Source organism: Mustela lutreola, chromosome 4 (genome assembly GCF_030435805.1).
Source record: "Mustela lutreola isolate mMusLut2 chromosome 4, mMusLut2.pri, whole genome shotgun sequence".
Lineage (NCBI taxonomy): Eukaryota > Metazoa > Chordata > Mammalia > Carnivora > Mustelidae > Mustela > Mustela lutreola.
Genome location: NC_081293.1, coordinates 144968697 through 144990194, shown reverse-complemented (window position 1 = coordinate 144990194; position 21498 = coordinate 144968697). Strand labels below are relative to the sequence as shown.

The following is a 21498-nucleotide window of genomic DNA, read 5'->3' as shown; positions in this document are numbered from 1 at the left end:
GGCAAAGACAACAGAGGATGAATTATAAGAAAAAGGGAAAATATCCAAGGCAAAATATTTTAAAAGTTACATAACAAAATCAAATGTACAGAAAAAGAAGTAAGGTCAGAGCTGAGAAGTATCCAGAGGGCATGGCATTTCAAATACACTGTTGTAAAAGCTGAAGTAATAGACATGACATGCTTTTTCACTGATTTTGTAAGAAATATTCAGAACTATTTTGTGAAACTATTTCATCCTTATCTATACATTTTAAAGATGCATTTAATAAATATAGAGAGTAAACTTACATCCATTACACTCGACTTTGGTTACACTAGTACTTTTACTTTTGTTACTGCCTTTAAATCTATGCCAAAATATAGTGCCAAGCATCTATTTAAATAAAAAGCCACATCTGAAATACAAACAAACATCCCTATAAGATTAGATTTGAAAGATCTGAAGTAGCTATCTCTTGAAATAGAGACCACTGATGTTGATATAGCAAAGGAGCTATTTATTATGTTTTTTTAAACTTTACCTCAGAAACCTTGTCCCAACCTGCAAATCAGAACTGTTGTGAAATCAAGACTCTAGTTGACTGCCTGCCGTGCTTCTGTTTTAAAGCCCTGTGTGCTGTTAGTACTGCTGTTAACAAGCCCAACAGCACATCCAATGCCAGTTTGAGCGCCATCTTTAAAGCCTTTTTCATATCCCAGTGTAGAATGTCTTAGGGGCATCTCTAGTGCCCAGTGCAGAACACAAAGTTAAAATTTTAACCCAGTTTAGTCATAAAAATCACCTTAACTGTAAATGTTTGTTTTTATACATTTATCATAAAACCTCAAATGACATGCAAAGATATAGCTTTAGTAATCCTTTGAGATTAAAGCAACATTTTCTAATAGAGATTACCTACTGCAGTACTGAGTCTGTTCTATCAGCATTTTCCTCTCAGTGATTTAATCTACTCCCAAATGTTTATTCCATATACTAATAAATTGTTTGTCTTTACTTCCAGTGTCTCTCATTCATATTTTCCAGAACTTAGGCAGCCCCTTCTCTCCATGTGATATGGTAATAATCTTCACTCAAGCCAACAGCCAATTGAAATATTCTTCAGTAAATCTCTGTACCCTAGTGACTATACTCAAGCCATTCATTCATCATTTCCACCCCATGGCTTCAGTGTGCACTTATTTATCTCTGAATGTAAATGCTGAATGTGTGATGTCTTAAATTATATGATTAATGTAATGTTGGAGAAGTGATCTTTAACACAAATGAAGTAAAATTTCACTGGCAAGCTGAATACAGGTGAATATTTTATTTCCCTAGATGGGGAGAAAAACATCTATAAAAATTTAGGAGAATTCTAGCTGGAAGCCACTTTTAATGAGTCATATTTCTTCAGTCACTCTCTTGCTGTCACTCTATAGCTGTGATAAGTCCTTTCTTCTGAGGCAAGAGGCAATAACGTACAAATACTTTACAGTCTCTAGGACCTTATAGGTGAAAACCAGACCATGAAATATGCCCTAGAAATCCTGGTTACTCCCAAAATCCTGAAAAAACTTACTGCAAATATTGCCTTTTACCTCTTCTTATGTTAATATACTTCTTTAAGGGGCGCCTGGGTGGCTCAGTGGGTTAAAGCCTCTGCCTTTGGCTCAGGTCATGATCCCATGGTCCTGGGACCTCTGCTTAGCGGGGAGCCTGCTTCCTCCTCTATCTCTGCCTGCTTCTCTGCCTACTTGTGATCTCTTGTCTGTCAAATAAATAAAATATATTTTTTTAAAAAATATATATATACTTTTAAAAAAAAATTCCATTGGAACACACATAAAATATATCTACCATACCTAAAGCACTAAAACAAAAATTGTAAGTGGTCAGTCGTTAAGTTAGTAAACAATGCCCAAATACCCATATGCATGATACTAGGAAGCTCTTGTTGTCACAAGGACAAATAAAAGACTGACCTAACCTTAAAGAATTTATCTTTTTTACTAGAAGGAGATGCACTGTAATAAGGCAAAATCAAACACAATGTATCATACAATAATCCAGTTGCCACAAAAGTGATGCCCAAGAGTTGAGAAAAGTAAGAGCAGGTAGAGTAATGAGGGCAGGTTTCATGAAGATGTGACATGTAAATCAGATCTTAAAAGACAGGTAATTCACTTCCAGCTTCATGACCACAAAGCATATAGCCCTCTACAAAGACCCTTCTCTTCAAACAAGTCATGCCAGACAGGGAAAACATGAGACAGAAACAATAAACCTAACAGAGAACTAAAACCCAGATAGTAATAAGAAGATGAAAAATAGATAGAAACAAAATCAATGATAACATGGAACAGAAGGAAGGAAAATGTAATCATAGCATATTACATAGCTCAGCAGTAAACAATATTTACAGTCAAAAAATAATGAAGCATCAAAAGTGTATTTAAAATAGTGATAAAGTTATACTGGGAGGGTGAAGAAAGATGAGGGCAAAGGCGAAATGAAAGAACACTAATTAATTATGACAATAAAAGATCAACAGATAATACCTGATATGCTAAAAAGAAGAAAGCATTATACACAATTTACTGACTTTTTTTTTTTTAATTTACTAACTTTCTTAACTGTGCATGTGTTAATAGGAATACACTGCCAAAAAAAAATTCAATCAAAAATAGGGGGGAAAGCCAACAAACAACTGAAAAATATAAGACAAAGCAAAGCAATATGTAAAGGATACCTCAAGAAGAAAAATCTCCATTTATACTATTTGTAACTACTATGACTACAACATACCACACACATACACATTTACATTTCCAACATTTATGTTCAATTACCTATCCCTCCTGTCTTTTTTTGCCTATGAAATTGACAAACCACATTTTAAAGCAAAAATGCAAGGGCACAGACACTCTCACATATAACCAATAGGAATAAATCTTCTGTAGAGTAATTTGACACTATGTTTCAGAGCACATTTGGCTCCAACCTTGAAAGTATACATATAAAACTTTGAACTTCCAAATTCCACTTACAGGAATTTTTTCTAAGGAAACAACTAAGATTTGCCTGAAATTCATGTATCTAAGGATTATTCTCTGAAATACTAAAGTATTAAAAGGTTGGAAATAACAGAATTTACTCCCAAAGGAAAAACAGTTAAGTTATGGAATATTCACATGATGGAATACTATGCAGCCACTGAAAACAGTATTTTAAAGGGAGGGAGGGAGGGAGGTAGTAAATTAAGAAGATTGTAGGAAAAGACTAAGAGGAAAGAGCATGAGTGCAAGTGTGGAGTTAAACAAAAGTCTAGGAAATGGTAAGTCATGTATTTCAGAACACTAAGTATGTAAGGAGAAACACTGGACATTCAGGAAATCCCTAATATACAGGTGTGCCTTATGTATCACTAAACTTATTCACATGAGCAATACTGTGAAGTTGGTAATAACATAAGCTTTGGAGCCATAAAACCTGAAATCTGATATTCAAACTCAGGTTTTTTCATTTACTACCCGACAATGCCGAATCTGAACCTCAGATTTCCATCTATAAAATAAATAATAATACCTTTCATACTACCATTTTAAAATAAAGTGTATATAAAGCACCATGCACACAAATATTACAGTAAGTCCTAACAAACAGTAGCTTTTTGATAATTAAACCACTGTGCAAAAAAATCCACTTTCAAAGAACTGTGGAAGCAGAAATGTACTATCGTTAGAGATTTGCATGGTATTGATTTCTAAGTACTTGTTCTAACTACATACAATGCTAAGCACGTACTCTGTAAGTTTATTTGTCAGTGGAGTAGCACCTTTCAGTCTAACCATAACTGAGAACATAATCATATACTGCGTCTTACAGGAGAACTGATTGTTCTATGATAACGTAAGCTGAAATTCTTTAAAGAATAGACTTTTACATTTCCGTTTCATTTATATCATTAACAACCTTTACAGTGTATAACAAGCTTTTGTTCTGTTAAGTTTAGTTGTGAAAGTGGTAGTATAGGTGCTGACTGTCCTGCTCTCTTGGTCAATCACTTACTCAGATCTACAAAAGCAAGGAAACTAGACCTATTCTTTAACTTAGACCTAAAGCTCCTTCAATTTATTTCTCACTTTTCCCTCTATTTGCTATTTATTTTCCACAAATGCTGATAACTGAACACTTTCACTTACTCAATTCACAGTTCCAATATGTAAGAGTCTCTACGGTCACTATGTACAAACTAAGTTAAACCATCTGAGAGAAAAATGATGGTGAAGCAATAATTATGTAATTCAAAAGACTTATCTTTTTATTTTAAAAGCTATTTAGAATGGTATCATAGTACATTTATATAAAACATTTTTAGTAAGACAATACAGAATTTTACTAAGTATTATATAAATGAGGCTCATTGGACTTAAACAGAACAGCAATTTAGCAAATATTGCAGGAAAGACCATTCTTTTGTATTATATAACATTATTATGTTAATAAGGAAAAAGAATCATCCAAGACTAAGAAGTTATTACCAGTTCTGACATTTCATGATGGCTATTTGACCACCATTACTGTGATTATCATTTTTAAGCGTAGATAGTATTTACTCAACACCTATTATTTACCAACGATCAGTAATACCTTTCTAGAAATACAGTAAATTGAAGTTCCACTAAAACTTTCTCTGTAGTAATAAAATTTTTAAACTATAAAAATATATAAAGTTATTATTAAGAAAAAAGATTCTGTTTAACTCAATAGTGTGCTTTTAACCTATTTTGATGAGACAAATTAAGAAAGTTAACTAACCAAAGTAAGCAAATGAAAATACTTTCATCTCCAAAGAAAATAAAACAGGAAAAAATTTGAGTTAAAAAAAAAACAAAACCAACTGTCTGCCTTCCAAGCATGGTTATTACATATAGAGCAACACTTTAAGGAAAGTTACAAAAGAATCCATTGCTAAGGGTATCTTATGAAAATGTTTTTAGAACATGGGTCTGGTGCAAGGTTGGTTCATATGCTTTAATTTCCTAATTTAATTACTCCAAAAAGAAAGGAAACATTTAGTGAGCATCCACTATATACAAGATCCTTTAGTGGCATTAAATTGAACACACAGAAGTTATATTTCCTATCAATTAGATAATTTTCAATGTGAGATTTGCCACTAGAGGGAGTTTATCTTGTTTGATAAATTCAACTGAAGATGCACTGGAAGAACGTAGATTAAAGTTATCACCTACTTAATTCCAAAATTTTTGGAACTGTATATTAAAATGACTGTCTAAGTAACAGTCCTATAATTATAATAGCACATTTTTTCATTAAAATAAAATGACTCTCACTTAAGGGATTAAAATTAAATAGATCTCTATAGCATTTTCAGCTCAGACTTGATCTATTTTTCTGACAATGCTGGCCTATTTTAGACCTCATTAGCTAAAAACTAGTAACTAAAAATTAATATTAAATTTAATATTAGGTTTAATGGCTACATTCCTAAAATGAACTTTGATTAGTTGCCTTCTAGAGTGAACCATTTTTTCATTCAGGTAAAAAGTTATAATCAATTTCACCTGATTCTGTAAATGCCAGTAGTAGGCTTTTCTTAGGAGGCAATGTAGTGACATTTTGATGTATTTATATGACTAGAAGCAATGCATGGCGCTCAACAGAGATCTGATAAACATCTATACTAACTAAAATAAAATGAAGGTGAATGTGGAAAATGCTTTAGTTACACTGTATTATAAGAGATTATTAAATACAAATATATTAAAAGGTTTTAGGAAGTCTATTAAAATGTTAAGATAAAATAATGAAAGGTACATCTTATACAAATAAAAAATGTAATATATTTAAAGGGAAGATCTTTAATAAAATGTTAATTAAAGCCAAAGTTGTTAAACTTTATAATGAATACAATACTAAGGCTTTTGATTTTTTTTAAAGTCATCTAGATACTTTGTTACAACAATGACTGAAACCTAAAAATTCACCAGGAAGATGTTCAAGTTTTCTAACCATACATATAAAATCCATTTTATATTATGCTAAGTGTACTACTGTATTAATAAATACATAGAACAGGCATTTGGGATACCTCTCAATTTTAAATAACCATCAAAGACAAGGTTAAGTTAGGCAAATACATTTTTATATAAGAAACCACTCCACAAAACACATGTCACAGAACTTCCAAGACACAAAACTGCTGACTAGGCAGTATTCCTAATGTCAGCCCCACTGCAGGATAAGACTTTGAATTTTAATCAGTATATTTATAGGTTAATGTCCTCTGTTAATGCCAACCCTAAATCTGAAGAACTATGATAACTGAAATTCTAAAAGGAAATTAAAACTCCAGAATAATGACACATAATGAAAATAATGAAAAATCAAGTTACTGGTTCCAAATCAAAATTTTAAACTGTTACTTTTCTGAGCTGGATTAATGACCTAAATTAAGTTTTAAGCAAAATGCACACTTCTGATTTGTGCTGAGTAAACCTTTGTGTTCTTAAAATGGTTTATGAAAATTTGAAAAATGTTAAGTAACTCAAAGATCATCATTAATAATAAACACATGAATACAGCCAACTCCCAGCAGTCAATCTGTGTCAAGCACAGATTTTTTTTTCTGAAACGTTATCTTAAAGTATTTACCATCTTACACAAATATCTCACCCAAACAAAATATCTAAGTTTCTAATAGCTCAATTAGAATTGACAAACTTGGAAGCAGGAGGAAAAGGTAATTAAAAAAAGATGCTAGGAATGCAAACGTCTGTCTCAATAATTCCAGCTCCAAATCTTTCAATTCACACACCCTAAAATCACCTCTAAAGTGTAAGGAAGTTTCCCCCAAAGTGTGGCTGAACATACAAATCCCCCACTATATCCTGTCCACCACACTCACTCATCCCCGCTACCACCTCTATATATTTTACCGATAGATCACGCTGAGCGCTACAAAATTACTGCCAAATAAGTATATAGAAGCGCAGCAGAAACCCAGTTGCAGGGACCGAAAAATATCTTCACAGGAACTCGGAGCCTTTCTTACAGACGGCACGTGTTTAGCTCTTTAAAACATCTGGCCCTACCAAGGAATGGGAATAATAACCGTACTTTAACCTAACCCATGAGGATATTAAAAGTGGAAGGGGATTTCAAGGCGGTTTTATGCTAACTAATCCACCAGCCCCATAGGGCAGGCTAGACCTGTCAACAAATTAGGAACACAGAAAAGAGAACAAGGGTGCAGAAGGATGGGGGTGCGAGAGGGTGCGTGCGCGTCGAGGACGGGGGAGGCGCGCAATTTTTTAAATGCAGTAATTAAAAATTGAAAAATCCAAGGCTTGGGTCTCCCCGCTGGCCTCCAAATCTCGATTCCACAGCCTGTATCAGGAATGAACCTAATCTCTAGACGGCGAGGATTTGGGGGCGGGGTAGCGCCCCCCACCCCCACCCCGCACCAGCACAGGGGACGCGCTCCCGACACTCACGTTTTCTGCACCGGCTTCCGCCGCTTGCGACTGGCATAGGTGATGTGGGCGCTGCTACTGTTCATGGTGCCCAGCCGGCGGCGGCTCCTTCCCGGGAGCGGGCGACACTGCCCGGTGCCCGGGATCCGGCAGCAACCCGGACGACTGCAGCAGCCGGCGCCGGCTTCCACGAAGTCACGCCCGCTCCACCTGCGTCCTCCCCAGGCGGTGGCTCAGACGCCGCGCGCCCCGAACCGGGACTCCAGCAGCCCCGCGCGGCCAGGTGCGTTACCCGGGTCTGGAGCGGAGGGCGAGGGGCGGAGACCCGTGAGCGAAGCGGCGCAGGTGCCGTCTGCACGGGAGGAGGCGGCGCTGCGCCGACCGCAGGTGAGGCGGCCCGGGGGGAGGAGGAGCCTGGCCCGCTTGTTTGGAGTCCTGGCCTGGGTCGCGCGCTCTGGCGCCGCGCCCCGTGACCGTCGCCGCGGCCCCTTGGGTAAGGGAGGCGCCGCCGCGCTGCTCCTGGGGCTTCCCCTATGCCGGGTGCTACCCGCCTGCCGAACTCGGACTCTGGCCGCACTCTGGTGCCACCAGCTTCCGCTCGGCTACGCGGCTGTCTCTGGTCCTGGTCACGTTCTCGGGACCGAGCGTCGAGTGGACTCCCCCTGCGACGCCTCTCGCCGCGGCACACACCCGCTGAATAGCAGACGCGCCCCCGACCCCTCTCGGGCTCCGCCCAGCACACCGTAGCCCCGCCCCATCCTATTGGCCCCACCCCTCTAGTCCATTCCCTTGAGGTACCCACCCTCCCTGCGTGTGATGACGGAAGACGTAACGACGCGCCCCCGCCCTCCCTTCCAGTAGCCATCTTCTTGAGGTCGAGGGGGTGGGCTCTGTGGAAACATTTGCAGTCCAGAAAAGAGGTGTGACAACAGATTATGCAGTAGCCAAACTCTTTGTAGCTTGAGTAGCGCAACACACACAGACCAAATAGTGAGCTTAACTTCACCTACGTGAGAGTGACTCAGCAAACTTATGGCTAAGAATTAGAGCGAGTTGGCAGATAACCAATGGGGCTCTAAATATTTTCCTAGAGGGCAAGACTTCATTCAGGAGGCCACGTACCCGTTGAACTTGAAGGCTGAGAGTTTCCCTGGCCTTTAGTTTTGTTTTGCCCCCATGCTAGACAATATAGTATCTTTTCCCCAGCCAGAAAAACTTCCATTATTCTACAGTCAGATTTCAGTGGGACGGAAAGGAAGCCAGGAAGAAGGACATCACGCAGCATTTGGAGATAAGCAATCTGGTAGATTGGACAGAGGAGCCGGAAGTGAAGTTCAGGAATTCTGGGACCAAATCACAAAGCCTTCATGAAGACTCTAGATTTTGTCCTGTAGTCAGTGGAAACCTTTTAAAGATACTCAGCAGGAAGTGACCGTGTGGTGTCTGGCCAAGTCACTCTGGGAGGAACGTGCAAACTCCATTCCAGGAGAGCAAGCCTGGACGCAGGGGGAGTAGTAAGAGAGTTGTTGAAACAGTCCAGGTCAAAGTCCAGGGAAGTGGCAGTAGGACAGAAAGAAGAAGGAACAAATAGATGATGATAGAAAGGAAGAAGGAAATAGAAGACATCGATCTCAAATGTCTCCAAGATTTCTGAGTCTGTGCTGATGACCAGGATAGTGAACACAAAGAGAGAAATATGTTTACCTGTCAGGGACAGAAGGATATCCAGACTAATATGTCTAGATGATATCTCCCGCCATATCCATTCCTACAGTTTGTATGTCCTCAAGCCTTTTCCACCTGGTGAGTTTGTAACCTCAAATTCGGTGCATCAATAAACTGAACTTATCGTTTGGTTTAGCTGAAACTGCTTTATCATTGGCTCTGCCATTCTGTAGATCACCTATGAAATATTGCCAACTTCCCTTCCAGTTCTAATTATTACAGCAAATGCTATTGTGTTTTATTCTTTGCAATATCCCTAATTCATCTCCCTCCACTTTATTCCACAGAAATAGAGTGCCCAACTCAAATGGCATACTATTTGGGATTCTTAAACTGATATTAATCTCTCCACACCTTAATTCATCAAGAGCTATTTTGAGGGTAACAAATTTGTGTCAGGAATTGTGCTAGTACTGGGGACATAATGGTGAACAAAAATAGAAATGTAGGGGCGCCTGGGTGGCTCATGGGTAAAGTCTCTGCCTTGAGCTCAGGTCATGATCTCAGGGGCCTGGGATCAAGTCCCACATCAGGCTCTCTGCTCAGCAGGGAGCCTGCTTACCCCACTCTCTGCCTGCCTCTCTGCCCACTTGTGATCTCTTTCTCTCTGTGTGTCAAATAAATAAATAAAATCTTTAAAAAAAAAAAAAAGCAAAAACAAAAAAAACAGAAATGTACCTTGCTTTCCAGAAACATTGTAATATTGTAATCTTTTAGGGAATTTGACCTATTCATTAAGGCAAAGATAGGCTTTTCCAAAAAATGGTAATTGAGATCTGAAGGAGAAACAGGGTTACCTAGGAGAAAATAGGGCAAGAGCATTCCAAGCCAATGCAACAGTACAAGCAACATCCCTTTAGTCAGAAGGAGCTTGGCAGGTGTGAGAGACTAATGAAATATCAGGGCATCAATGGTGAAATTTCTGTTTAAAAAGAAGTGGAGATGCAACATGGGAGGGTTAAGGAGGTAGGAGAAGAATAAATGAAATAAGATGGGATTGGGAGGGAGACAAACCATAAGTGACTCTTAATCTCACAAAACAAACTGAGGGTTGCTGTGGGGAGGGGGGTTGGGAGAGAGGGGTGGGGTTATGGACATTGGGGAGGGTATGTGCTATAGTGAGTGCTATGAAGTGTATAAACCTGGTGATTCACAGACCTGTACCCCTGGAGATAAAAATACATTATATGTTTATTTTTAAATATATATACATATTTTTAAAGTATCATCATATCTACAGGGTATAGAACAGATTAAAGAGGGAGGAGCAGAATAGCATGGATGCGAGTAATACTCCTTAAGAAACCATTTGCTGTAGACTACCCCGGAGATGTCAATTATTGACACTAGGGGAGAGGATGGTGGAGATGAAGAAAATTGAATAGATTCCATAGATATTTGAGAGGTCTTGGAGGATAGAGTGGGCATATGACAGTGAGGGAAGAGGAAATATCAAAACCTTAATAGTTTTCTGGACTATGTATCTGGCTATGTTACATGGCATGTATTTTTTGGAAATTATTAATTTAGCATGGATCTCTCATGTCTGAGGTACCTTTGAGATATCTAAGGAAGATGTCAGGTAGGCCATAGAATATACAAGTTTGTGACTCAAAGCAGTCATTTAAGCTGGAGACATAAATTTAGAAGTTGTTTGCATTTAGTTGACAGAGCATGGAGGTTTTAGGATACAAATATATGCTAGGAAAGAAGGACTAGTCTCTAAAGAATTTCTATTTAATATCTTATAGCTAAATAGAAGATGATGGACCTAAAAACCCAACTGAAAGAATCACTAGAATGGTAACAGGAAAATAAGCAGATCACTGTGTCATGGAGAACAAAGTGGAAAAATGTCAGGAGTGGTTCACAGTATTGAATGATGTTGATAGGGTCACATAAGATGAGAACCGAAAATGTCTGTTGGCTTCTCAGTATGGAGTCATTGATGACTTTAGTGAACATTATGTTGGTAGTGAGCATTATGTTGGTGGACACAGAATTGGATTTGTGATGAAAAAAGGCATAAGCAAACACAGACAATTTTTTTTTTTTTTTTTAAGTTTGGCTGTGAAAGGGAGAGACCTAGGATGGTAGCTAGGACAGGAGTAAAATGTGTGTGTGTGCGTGTGTTAGTTAATGGGAGATACTCAAGCGATTGAGAGAGAGGAGAGATTGAGATTGACTGTATAAGAAAGATGAGGAGCAATGGAAGATATTAAAAATAGTAAAGCCAGGGACGCCTGAGTGGCTCAGTTGGTTAAGCGTCTGCCTTCTGCTCAGGTCATGATACCAGCGTCCTGGGATCGAGTCCCACCTCGGGCTCCTTGCTCAGCAGGGAGCCGGCTTCTCCCTCTGCCTCTGCCTGTGCTCTCTCTCTCTAACAAATAAATAAATAAAATCTTTTAAAAAAAGATAGTAAAGACGAAAGGAATGAGTGCCACAGCAGAATAGGGGAATTAGGAGTATATAGAAGATTAGGTAATAGTGGAAATAGCTCTTCCAGTGCTTTACTCTTCATAGTAAAGTTCACAGCTTGTTAGAGAGTTATAAGAAAGGCAGACTCTCTGGCTGTCCTTACTGTTCTTACTGAGTCTGAATCTGAATTGAACAAGTTCTTTCAGGTAATTTAAGTGTACATAAAATTTGAGAAGCACTACTCCACAGAAGCTGGGGGAAAGGAGGACAGTGGGGGAAATGTAGTAGGCTGGTAATTTTTGATCAGAAAGATGAAGGAGATGTGATGAGGCTGGTATTCTAGCAGGATCTACAAACAAGCCAGGTATGTTGTGTGGTTGATAGTTTTTGTTTTAATTTTACAAGTCTAGGAAGTAAAAGTAATTTGGAAAATGGCAACAGGGAACTCGGTGGACATCAACCCTATATCCTGGATGTGTGATGAAAGAAAATAATTAGGCACCATTCTGAAGATAATAGCCTCAGCCTAACTTTCAGTTTAAGGCAAAGGAGGGAATCAAAGATGACAGTGCATACAGGGAAATTTGATGTCTCTATTTTACCTTTTTTTTTTTTTTCCCTTCATCCTTGTATTCCTGTCCATCACCATTCTATCTAAAATGTATGAAGTGTGAATAAATAATTTCCTCCTAGCATAAGAACCTCAGGGGTAAAAATGCATATTGAAATTTAATTTATTTATTGTGTAGCTTAAAGCTTCTTTTAGAAAAGAGATAAATGAAATGTACTAAATCCCATGAACTGATATTAATTTAGTGTTTTTACAAAATGTCTACCCTTTTTAAAGTTATTAGTTGCTTGGCATAATCATTCTCTCATTCTGTCCTGCTTCCATACTGTAATTTTCTGCTTGACTTCAGGACTATTTTCATTATGCAGAAATTCTGTGATGCTATACATATTACAGTCTTAGTTTAGTAGCTGATCTTTGTATAATAGATCATAAGAATAAGATTATCAGAATTTATTTCACTTTAATAGGAACACCATTCGTTGCTTTGACAATTTTTGCTTAGTATGTCAATGAAATCAGTCTTTGTAGTATAATTCAATTGAAAAAAAAAAAAGGAGCAGCCATTTTTTAGAAACTATCACTTTCTACCTCTAACATGACCACTGTTGAACATATTTCTCAAAGTGTGGTTTGTAGCCAGCAGTCAGATTTTAAAATTTTCTCAGCAATTTTTATGAAATAACATGATTCTTTCTTATAATAAATAATTTGCCTGGAAGAGTTTATGAATATTTTACTGCTTCATCTGAAGTGACATTAGCCTTATACTTAGTTTATGTGAGATTACTTTCTGAGGTTTCAGGTGCAGCTATAGGTCTATGAGCTCCTTTTTCCTGCTAAGTATTATAAGAAAACAAACTAAGTTTTAGGAATGGTATTATAAATAGCAGCTGTTTTAGAATAAAGGAAAATAACTAAGTTGAATACTAACCCTATTCTGTCACAGTACATGTATTCATTCATTTCATTTTGCCAACACAATGACATTGGTTGGACACCATGCAAGCCGCTAGTACCCATGTAGTTCAGTACTTCTTTCACTCAATGACATCTTATCTTTGTGATGCTGGGTTTTTGTAAGTTGTAGTTATAAAACACAAGGACCTCAAGAAAATGACTGTGAAATAGGAAATGAAGGTAGTGGCTACCAGCCCAATTCCAAGGTTTAAGAATGTGTAACATGTCTGATACATGTGCACATCCCATTAAAAATGAAATTAAATTAAGGAGGGCACATATTGCATGAAGCACTGGGTGAGGTGCATAAACAATGAATTTTGGAACACTGAAAAAAAGATAATTTTTTTTTTTTTTTTTTTTTTTTTTTTTTTTTTTAAAGATTTTATTTATTTATTTGACAGAGAGAAATTACAAGTACACTGAGAGGCAGAGAGAGAGAGAGAGAGGAGGAAGCAGGCTCCCTGCCGAGCAGAGAGCCCGATGCGGGACTCGATCCCAGGACCCCGAGATCACGACCTGAGCCGAAGGCAGCGGCCCAACCCACTGAGCCACCCAGGCGCCCCAAAAGATAAATTTTTTTAAAAAGAATGAAATAAAAATTTTAAAAAGTATTTGCATTATTTTTTTAAAATAGCTACTAAGAGGTTAGGATAGACATACATAATAAGTTTGGATATACTGCTTAATAAATGGAATTATAAGGTATTTCTTTTACCCTGTGATGCTGTGAAAAAATTACTGACACACTAAGAATACCATGAACTGGGAAAGTCTGGGAATCTAACAGAGCTAAACCCTCAGCTAACAGAGGAGAAACCTCAGGCCCAGAGAGATAAAGTTATATCTTGCTTATCATAGCCTAGAATGCAAGTCTTATGACTTCTATTCCAATAAAAAATATTTAAGTTGCTGTGAACCAGTTTGATTCATTTCTAAAAATAATCAGTATATATATCAAGTGTTTTGATTCTAACACCAGAAAGCAGACATAAATATCTAATGGCTATTTCTAAATGTTTTATGCCTTCTTTCCTTACTTGGTTATTCCATAACAATGTCATAAGTCGAAGCCAAAAACAAGAAAGTAATTAACAGGTATTAAAGAATTTTTGAAATACCTTTTGGACCACTACCAATCTTAACACCAACAAGAAAATGTAGGAATAATTTGTTATGAGTGAAAATTATTTTTGTTTACTTAGGGATAATGTTTTATTGTAAGAAACAATAAGAGTTTCAGTATATGAAAGAACATTCTTAAAACATTGACATGTATTCTATTTATCTATCTATCTATTTATTTATTAAATTTTATTTATTTATTTGAGAGAGAGAAAGAGATCACAAGTAGGCAGAGAGGCAGGCAGAGAGAGAGGGAGAAGCAGGCTCCCTGCCTGGCAGAGAGCCCGATGTGGGGCTCGATCCCAGGACCCTGAGATCATGACCTGGGCCAAAGGCAGAGGCTTAATCAACTGAGCCACCAAGACGCCCTCTATTTTTTTATTTTTAACAAACATTCCATTTAGATTTTGATTTTGCTTGTTGGAACTTTACAAATGTGAAATTTCACTACAGGATAGGTTAAGTTTTATATTTCATATGCTAAGATTCGTATCTGATTTATAATATTTGTTAAATAACATACAAATATATAAATATTTTTTGTTTAAAGCCATTTAAATTTACAGATAAATATATTTTGGATTCCTACAATGATATGTATTTTATGCATTTTAAATGATCATATAGAAGAAACTGAAATGAAAATCAAATACATTTATATTAAAGAGATATTTTTATTTACTTTTTATTTTTAAGACATATTTTTAAAGTTATATTAAACATGCTAAGAAAAACTTAAAGAAATATAAATTATTGTACCAATCTTATCTAAAATCTATAATTTAGACCTGCTGAACTTGAAAGACTAGCTTATTCTTATGCATAATTAAAAAGAAAAAAAACTGTTTTCTTTCTGGAAAATGTTTAACTTGGATTTACTAATCTGTAGACAGTGGTTCTAACCTTTTGTTATGCATCATAATTACTTGGAACTTTAAAAAATACTAATGTTTAGAGTTTCTTTACACAGATTTTGATTTCATGGTGTAGGTTGTGGCGTGGGTATCAAGATTTGGGGCGATAATAGTTGTATTGTATGTAAGAGAAGATCCTTATTCTCAGGAAATGCATGCTGTAACATTTAAGTGTGAAATATCCTGTCTGTAACTTATCCAAGAATGATCTATCAAAAAAAAAAAAAGAAAGAAAGAAAGAAAGAAAGAAAGAAAATTACACACACACACACACACTGATACACATATTTAGACATACACATATACAGCTGTGAAGGGTATATAGTTATTTGTGGTATTATTCTTTCAACTTTCCCATATGTTGAAAATTTTCACAATAAAAAGAAAAAGGACAAAAACAACCTTTTACTCTCAAGTTTAGAATTCAGAAACAAAATATTTGAAGCCCAATAATAGTTTCACTGAGAGATGAAGCCAAGACTGATATATTAATCACTCAGCTCTTCCTAAGATAAAGCTTTAGATCTTGTTCTAACTCTTGATATTCCAGGAAACAGATGGAAGATAAGTGAAAAAAGACTCATATGAAATTTCTGCACTTCAGTGTGAGAACAAACCTCGAAGACTAAGATCCCCATTTGGTAGCATCTGTGGCCTGAGGCATATATGTTATTAGTTGTGCTTTCCAAGAATTTAGCTGGTTTATGCTAACTACAAATCATTTTACTGTTAGTTATATGTTAGTTAGTTATACATACTAAAATGCTAATAATTTCATTTCTATCCTAATCCTAATCTATTCTAAATTTCTAATACCTCACAAATATTGTTTTACTTATTCTTATGCTATAAATTTGAAATTTTTTTTATCAATTATCTAGCATATACTCCCTGACTATGACTTTATAATGCATCAATAGTCACAATTTATATCTATAAGTCTTATATGCTAAAATAATAGGTTTTTAAAAAATCTTTGGGGAAAAATGTTAGCTTGCACACCAAGCTAAATCTTTTCACATTAATGCTAGCAGAACAAGAATGATAAGTAAGGCTCTTAGGACTACTCTTCTCAGTCAAACCTTATACCAAGCATAATAAAAATCTGCCATCACCTAACTGGTAAGTTGACAATGATAAAGGAGATCTGGTTACATAATGAATCAAGGGGCTATGGCTAAGGGTGGAGAGTCTCGTATAATAGCAGGCTCTCCACCCTTCCCTTCTAAGGCAGGGGGAAAGAATTTCTCTTGTAAAACTTTAGTTGAGTTTCTTTCCTGTCTGAACATAGATGGAGTTCCCATATGCCTTTACAAGAGGTAAGGAGTCCTGATGGAAACCGATTGGAAGGTTTCAGTTCATTCCCAGTTTTGAACAGATCTCTTCAATTCCTTTAGTCCCTGCTTTGGGTTGAATCCTTTCGGAGATTATCTAAATCAACAAATAGAGAATCACGGAAAGCAAATCTGTTTCTAAAAAAGAGCAATCAACAATTATCAAACAATTATTTTGGAATTGGTCAGTATTTAAAGAAATGCCAACTAGATTATTTTGTAATGCAAACAATCCTTATCTTCAGAAACCAGGATTTTCAAATATTTAATTTATTAGATGTTGTGTTTTTCCATATTGCTTAAACTAAGATTTCATGAGCGCTCAGATTTCTGCCAACTTTTCACACAATTCTTTGAAACAAATCGCCACCACTGCCATCACCAAAAAAATAAAGTCAACACACGCCCATATTAGTAAAAATGGTCATCTGAATCCTTATAAAGAACTTTCACTAGACAGAAATTAGACAAAAGATATAAAATGAAAACTTTGACTTTTTAGTTATCCTTGAATATTTCTGAGTTACATGTTAACTTTGCAAGAACTGAATTTTTTACATAGTAACATGAATTTAACCCCTTCTTTTCATTTTAATGTTGTGTTGTTAGTTCTAAACAGACCCATATCTAGCAATTTATATTCTTTTAATGTATAGGTAAGAAATTTCTGTACTTAGATCATTAAGTGTGTAAATAAAAATGTTCCCAAAGTTCCTTTAAAAAGCTTTTGGCATGAAAGTTACAATTTAATTGATACTACTGAGATATTACTGATACATTATAAATTTTCCACTTATTCCAAATGTTTTATTTACATGTTCTCTATTTTTAATTTTAATATTGAAGTACAAGCTTAGGAAGATTTCTTTAAGAGGATTTTCATTTTTCTGTTTTTCTTTTATGTATGATTAAAATTCAAGAGGATTTGATACCCCAGGTCTTTTCCTTTTAAACGTTTTTCTTACATGGACAGCAGAAAACGCAAATTAAAATAAAGATAAGGAACAAATATTGCCATACTGGTGGGTTTTACCCTGCAGAAAGAAAACCACTGATGTAGTCTCTAATAATGTCCTTTCTCCCATTTTAATAAGAAGGTCTGTGTTGTTCTGACATTAAATGGATTAAGCAGCAAGCCTGCTGAGAAAAATACTCAAAGGTATTAAACCCTTGCAGTGTTGGTTTAACTGTAAGTACTGTAAAATAAGATTAAGTCTGAGTCTGGAAGAAGAAAGAGTTTTGACATAAGACTAAAAGGTAACAGTATTCACAGATGCCTGAATTAATGCTTCAGTGAAAAATATAATTAGCACAAGATTTGAAAATATGTCTCCTTTGGCAAATGTCTTCAGAGAGTAATCAGTGCTGTAGACTGATGTAGTGGAAAGAGCACTGGGCAAGTCGCCAGAATCTTTGAATTCAAGTTTGTTGCTCTAACACTCGCTAGTTCTGTGACCTTGGATGAGAAATTTCTGAAGTCTTTGAATCACAGTATTGTGGATGGGGCCAACTGGCAACTCTTCTCCACTTTATAGTGTGCATTTCTGCACTTCAGAGTCCCCAGATTCCTATGCAATTGAAGCTGCAGATGCAAATTAGGTTCAGCCAATTAGATGCACTTGTTGAGATTTGAAAGGCAGAAGTCAAGTGGAGGTCATCTTCCTGCTGCTGTGTTGTTTTCTGCCAATAATCGAGATTCTGAAGACACGATTTTTGCATGATAGTTTCCAGCATCCAAGTTCTTGTTTTGTGGGATTTGAGAGGTTTTTGCGGTGGTCACGCACTGGTGGTTTCTTGATTCCTTACTGGTAGCTACAGTACTGTGTCTCTGAACTCAATAAATTCTGAGGTGACATGTGGATTCTTCACCTTTCTGACTGAAGAAGGAGTAGTAGTTCTGCTACTAAATTCTGGAAATGTTCCTCAATGCCCAGCCTAGAGCCTCTATCTCTAGCCTTTCCAATTACATTGTAAGCTTTTCATTTTCTCCAGTAAATTTCTGTCTACTTAAAGAACCTCGACCTTATTCTGTTTCCTGAACTGAACCCTAGTTTATACATGTCAACAAATTTCATTCATATCGTGTGGGCAGTTGAAAAGACCAAATTGTACCGCCTAAGTATATTCTATACTGTTTCCTCTTTTTTAAAAGATGGGTAGACATGATATGACCAACAGCTCTTACATTGTCTCATTGTATTTTCCTGTCATTAATTTTACTCATATAATACAATATTTTGTGATGTATCAGTCTTGTTTGGCAAATAACACAGAAAAAAATCAATTGTGTACTTAGATAGCTAGATATGAGAAATTTCTAATTCCTAAGAATGTCTCTGAGTTTGAATGATACCTTTCTTGTAACTGAAATGAATAGTTTTCACTTCAATTTTGTAGTTTCCTGTTAATGTTAAATTTTTCGGATGGTAATATTCAGAAGCACTATGGCTAATTCCGAAAATGGAAATGTGTTGACAGATACCAATCCAAGTCTGTCAAGATTTTGAACAGATAAGAAAAAATTTTGCACTGTGTTCTCATACTTTCTAAAGGAATAAAATAAAATATTAATAAAATATTTTTCAGCATTTTTTGGGAAACATTCGCTGTTGTGAATGTGGCACCAAGACATATTTTACCTTTAAATCCGCTCATATGCCTAACCACCATTAAGGCATCATTTCTCTCCAAACCAATTTCCTGATTTGACTTCACTGCTCTCCAGTTTCAGCCTGGCCCCTAATTCTTGTGTCCATTTCTATTGGTGTCTTTTTCTGTACCCTTTAAACTTGCAATGAGTTTTTTTTGTTTTTTGTTTTTTTAATTTTGCCTCTTCTAAAAGGACTTATTCCATTCACTTTTTTCCCCCTTGAGACTTTCTTAGAGTATGTACATCATATATATCTCATATATATCTCATGATATATACAGGGAGAATCTTATTACATTGGTCTTATTATATTGACCTTGGTCCCTCAGGACCTAAATTCATTTGGACCTCATTGTGATAAAGACCTTCTAGTTCTCAAATAGGTGAATTCAAAGAACAAGAGAATGACACTGAGTATTCATTACTTTCTTACATATTTTTAACTATTGGACAGAATAAACTAGATTGAATTTTCTAGTGCTCTGTGAACAAAAGCTTATTTATTTCCATATATAATCCCTTTTAAGCTTATTTATTTCCACCATCTAACCCTATATTCAAGATTAAATCTATAATTTTTTAATAGCTAGTCCTAAGCTTAATTAGTTCCCATTTTTACCCTTAATTAACTCCTAAGTTTTATATTTATCTAAGAAATCCCCATTTCGTCTTTTTAAAAAAATTTTTTATAAACATATAAGTATTTTTATCCCCAGGGGTACAGGTCTGTGAATCGCTAGGTCTACACACTTCACAGCACTCACTATAGCACATACCTTCCCCAATGCCCACAACCCCACCCGCCTCTCCTGACCCCCCTCCCCCCAGCAACCCTCAGTTTGTTTCGTGAGATTAAGAGTCACTGGGTATTTACCCTAAAGATACAAATGTAGTATTCCAAAGGGGCACGTGCACCCGAATGTTTATAGCAGCAATGTCTACAATAGCCAAACTATGGAAAAATCCTAGATCTCCATCAACAGATGAATGGATAAAGAAGATGTGGTTCATATACACAATGGAATACTATGCAGCCATCAAAAGAAATGAAATCTTGCCATTTGCGACAACATGGTTGGAACTAGAGGGTATCATGCTGAGTGAAATAAATCAATCGGAGAAAGACAACTATCATATGATCTCCCTGATATGAGAAAGTGAAGATGCAACAAGGGGGGGTTGGGGGGTAGGAAAAGAATAAATGAAACAAGATGGGATCGGGAGGGAGACAACCCCCATTTCATCTTAAATACTGCCACAAACTTTCTTCTGAAAATAGTTTGGTCTGAATACATACTCCACATCCCTTCTCAAGAACCTATAATTTTTCCTTTCTGTCAAATCAATTTTAAATAGCCATCTTAAGAAACCTCAACTAATCTAACTTTACTTTCTTATCTAATTGTATCTCCCACATTCCCTAACACGTGCCCTCCACTTCAATCAGACCAATTTTCTTATGATTCCCTAAATATGACAAATTAAGATTTCTCTCCTTAGCACTGTATTTAGTTGGAAAACCTACTCTCCACTTACTCAATCTGAATCCATTAATTTCATAAAGAACTGGCTTGTGCCATGTGTTCTTCACATTAACTTATATTGTATCTTGTATTATTTATGATTTTTGTTGTCAACACTCCATATTTTCCACGTGATTGAAGAATGCTGGTGAAATGTTAAATGTTTAATCAATATATACTTAATTGAGTTGAATTTATACACTTACTATAACATAGTCTGGATGTTATTCTTTAAGATTTTATTAATTTATTTTAGAGAGAGAGAGAGAGCAGGGGAAGAGCAGAGGGAGAGAGAATCTGAAGCAAACTCTGCACTTAGTGTGTGGAGCCCAAAATGGGGCTCGATCCCACGACTGTGAGATTGTGACGTGAAACCAAGAGTCCAATGGTTAACCAACTGAGCCACCCAGGTGCCACTACCCTGGACATTTTATTGACATTAAACATTCTAAAAATTACATTCATGATTTTTTATCTGGATGTAATCAGTTGCAAGTTTTCTCAGCTATTGTGCCTCTTATTCTCAGATGTCAGTGACCAGTGTGGTATATTACTTGTAATTCAAGATGATCTATGAGATAGTTTATAGGCTGAAACCAGATAATTTCATTAATTGTACAGTATAGTATTCATTCAATAGTTATAAAGGATGCATTAATTCAACAAATATTCAAGTATCTGCATAAAGAATAAGACATGGTCCTTGCCTTACTTTCAGAAAATGTCCCGGGCAGGCAGGGCTAACAGAGTGACCAGACTCCATCACCATGGAGTGTGATGAGCCGAAGATAACGGTA

The 21498-nt window shown here is 36.3% G+C and overlaps 1 protein-coding gene across 1 annotated transcript in view; it reads right to left on the bottom strand.

Annotated features, from left to right (window-relative positions):
- AHR (aryl hydrocarbon receptor) overlaps positions 1-7637 on the bottom strand; it is a 49127-nt gene extending 41490 nt beyond the window's left edge. The window contains exon 1 of the mRNA XM_059171287.1: positions 7503-7637. Within this exon, the coding sequence (XP_059027270.1) occupies positions 7503-7567 (65 nt within the window). The 5' untranslated portion in view covers positions 7568-7637. The remainder of the gene's footprint in view (positions 1-7502) is intronic.
- Positions 7638-21498: the final 13861 nt, after the last annotated feature.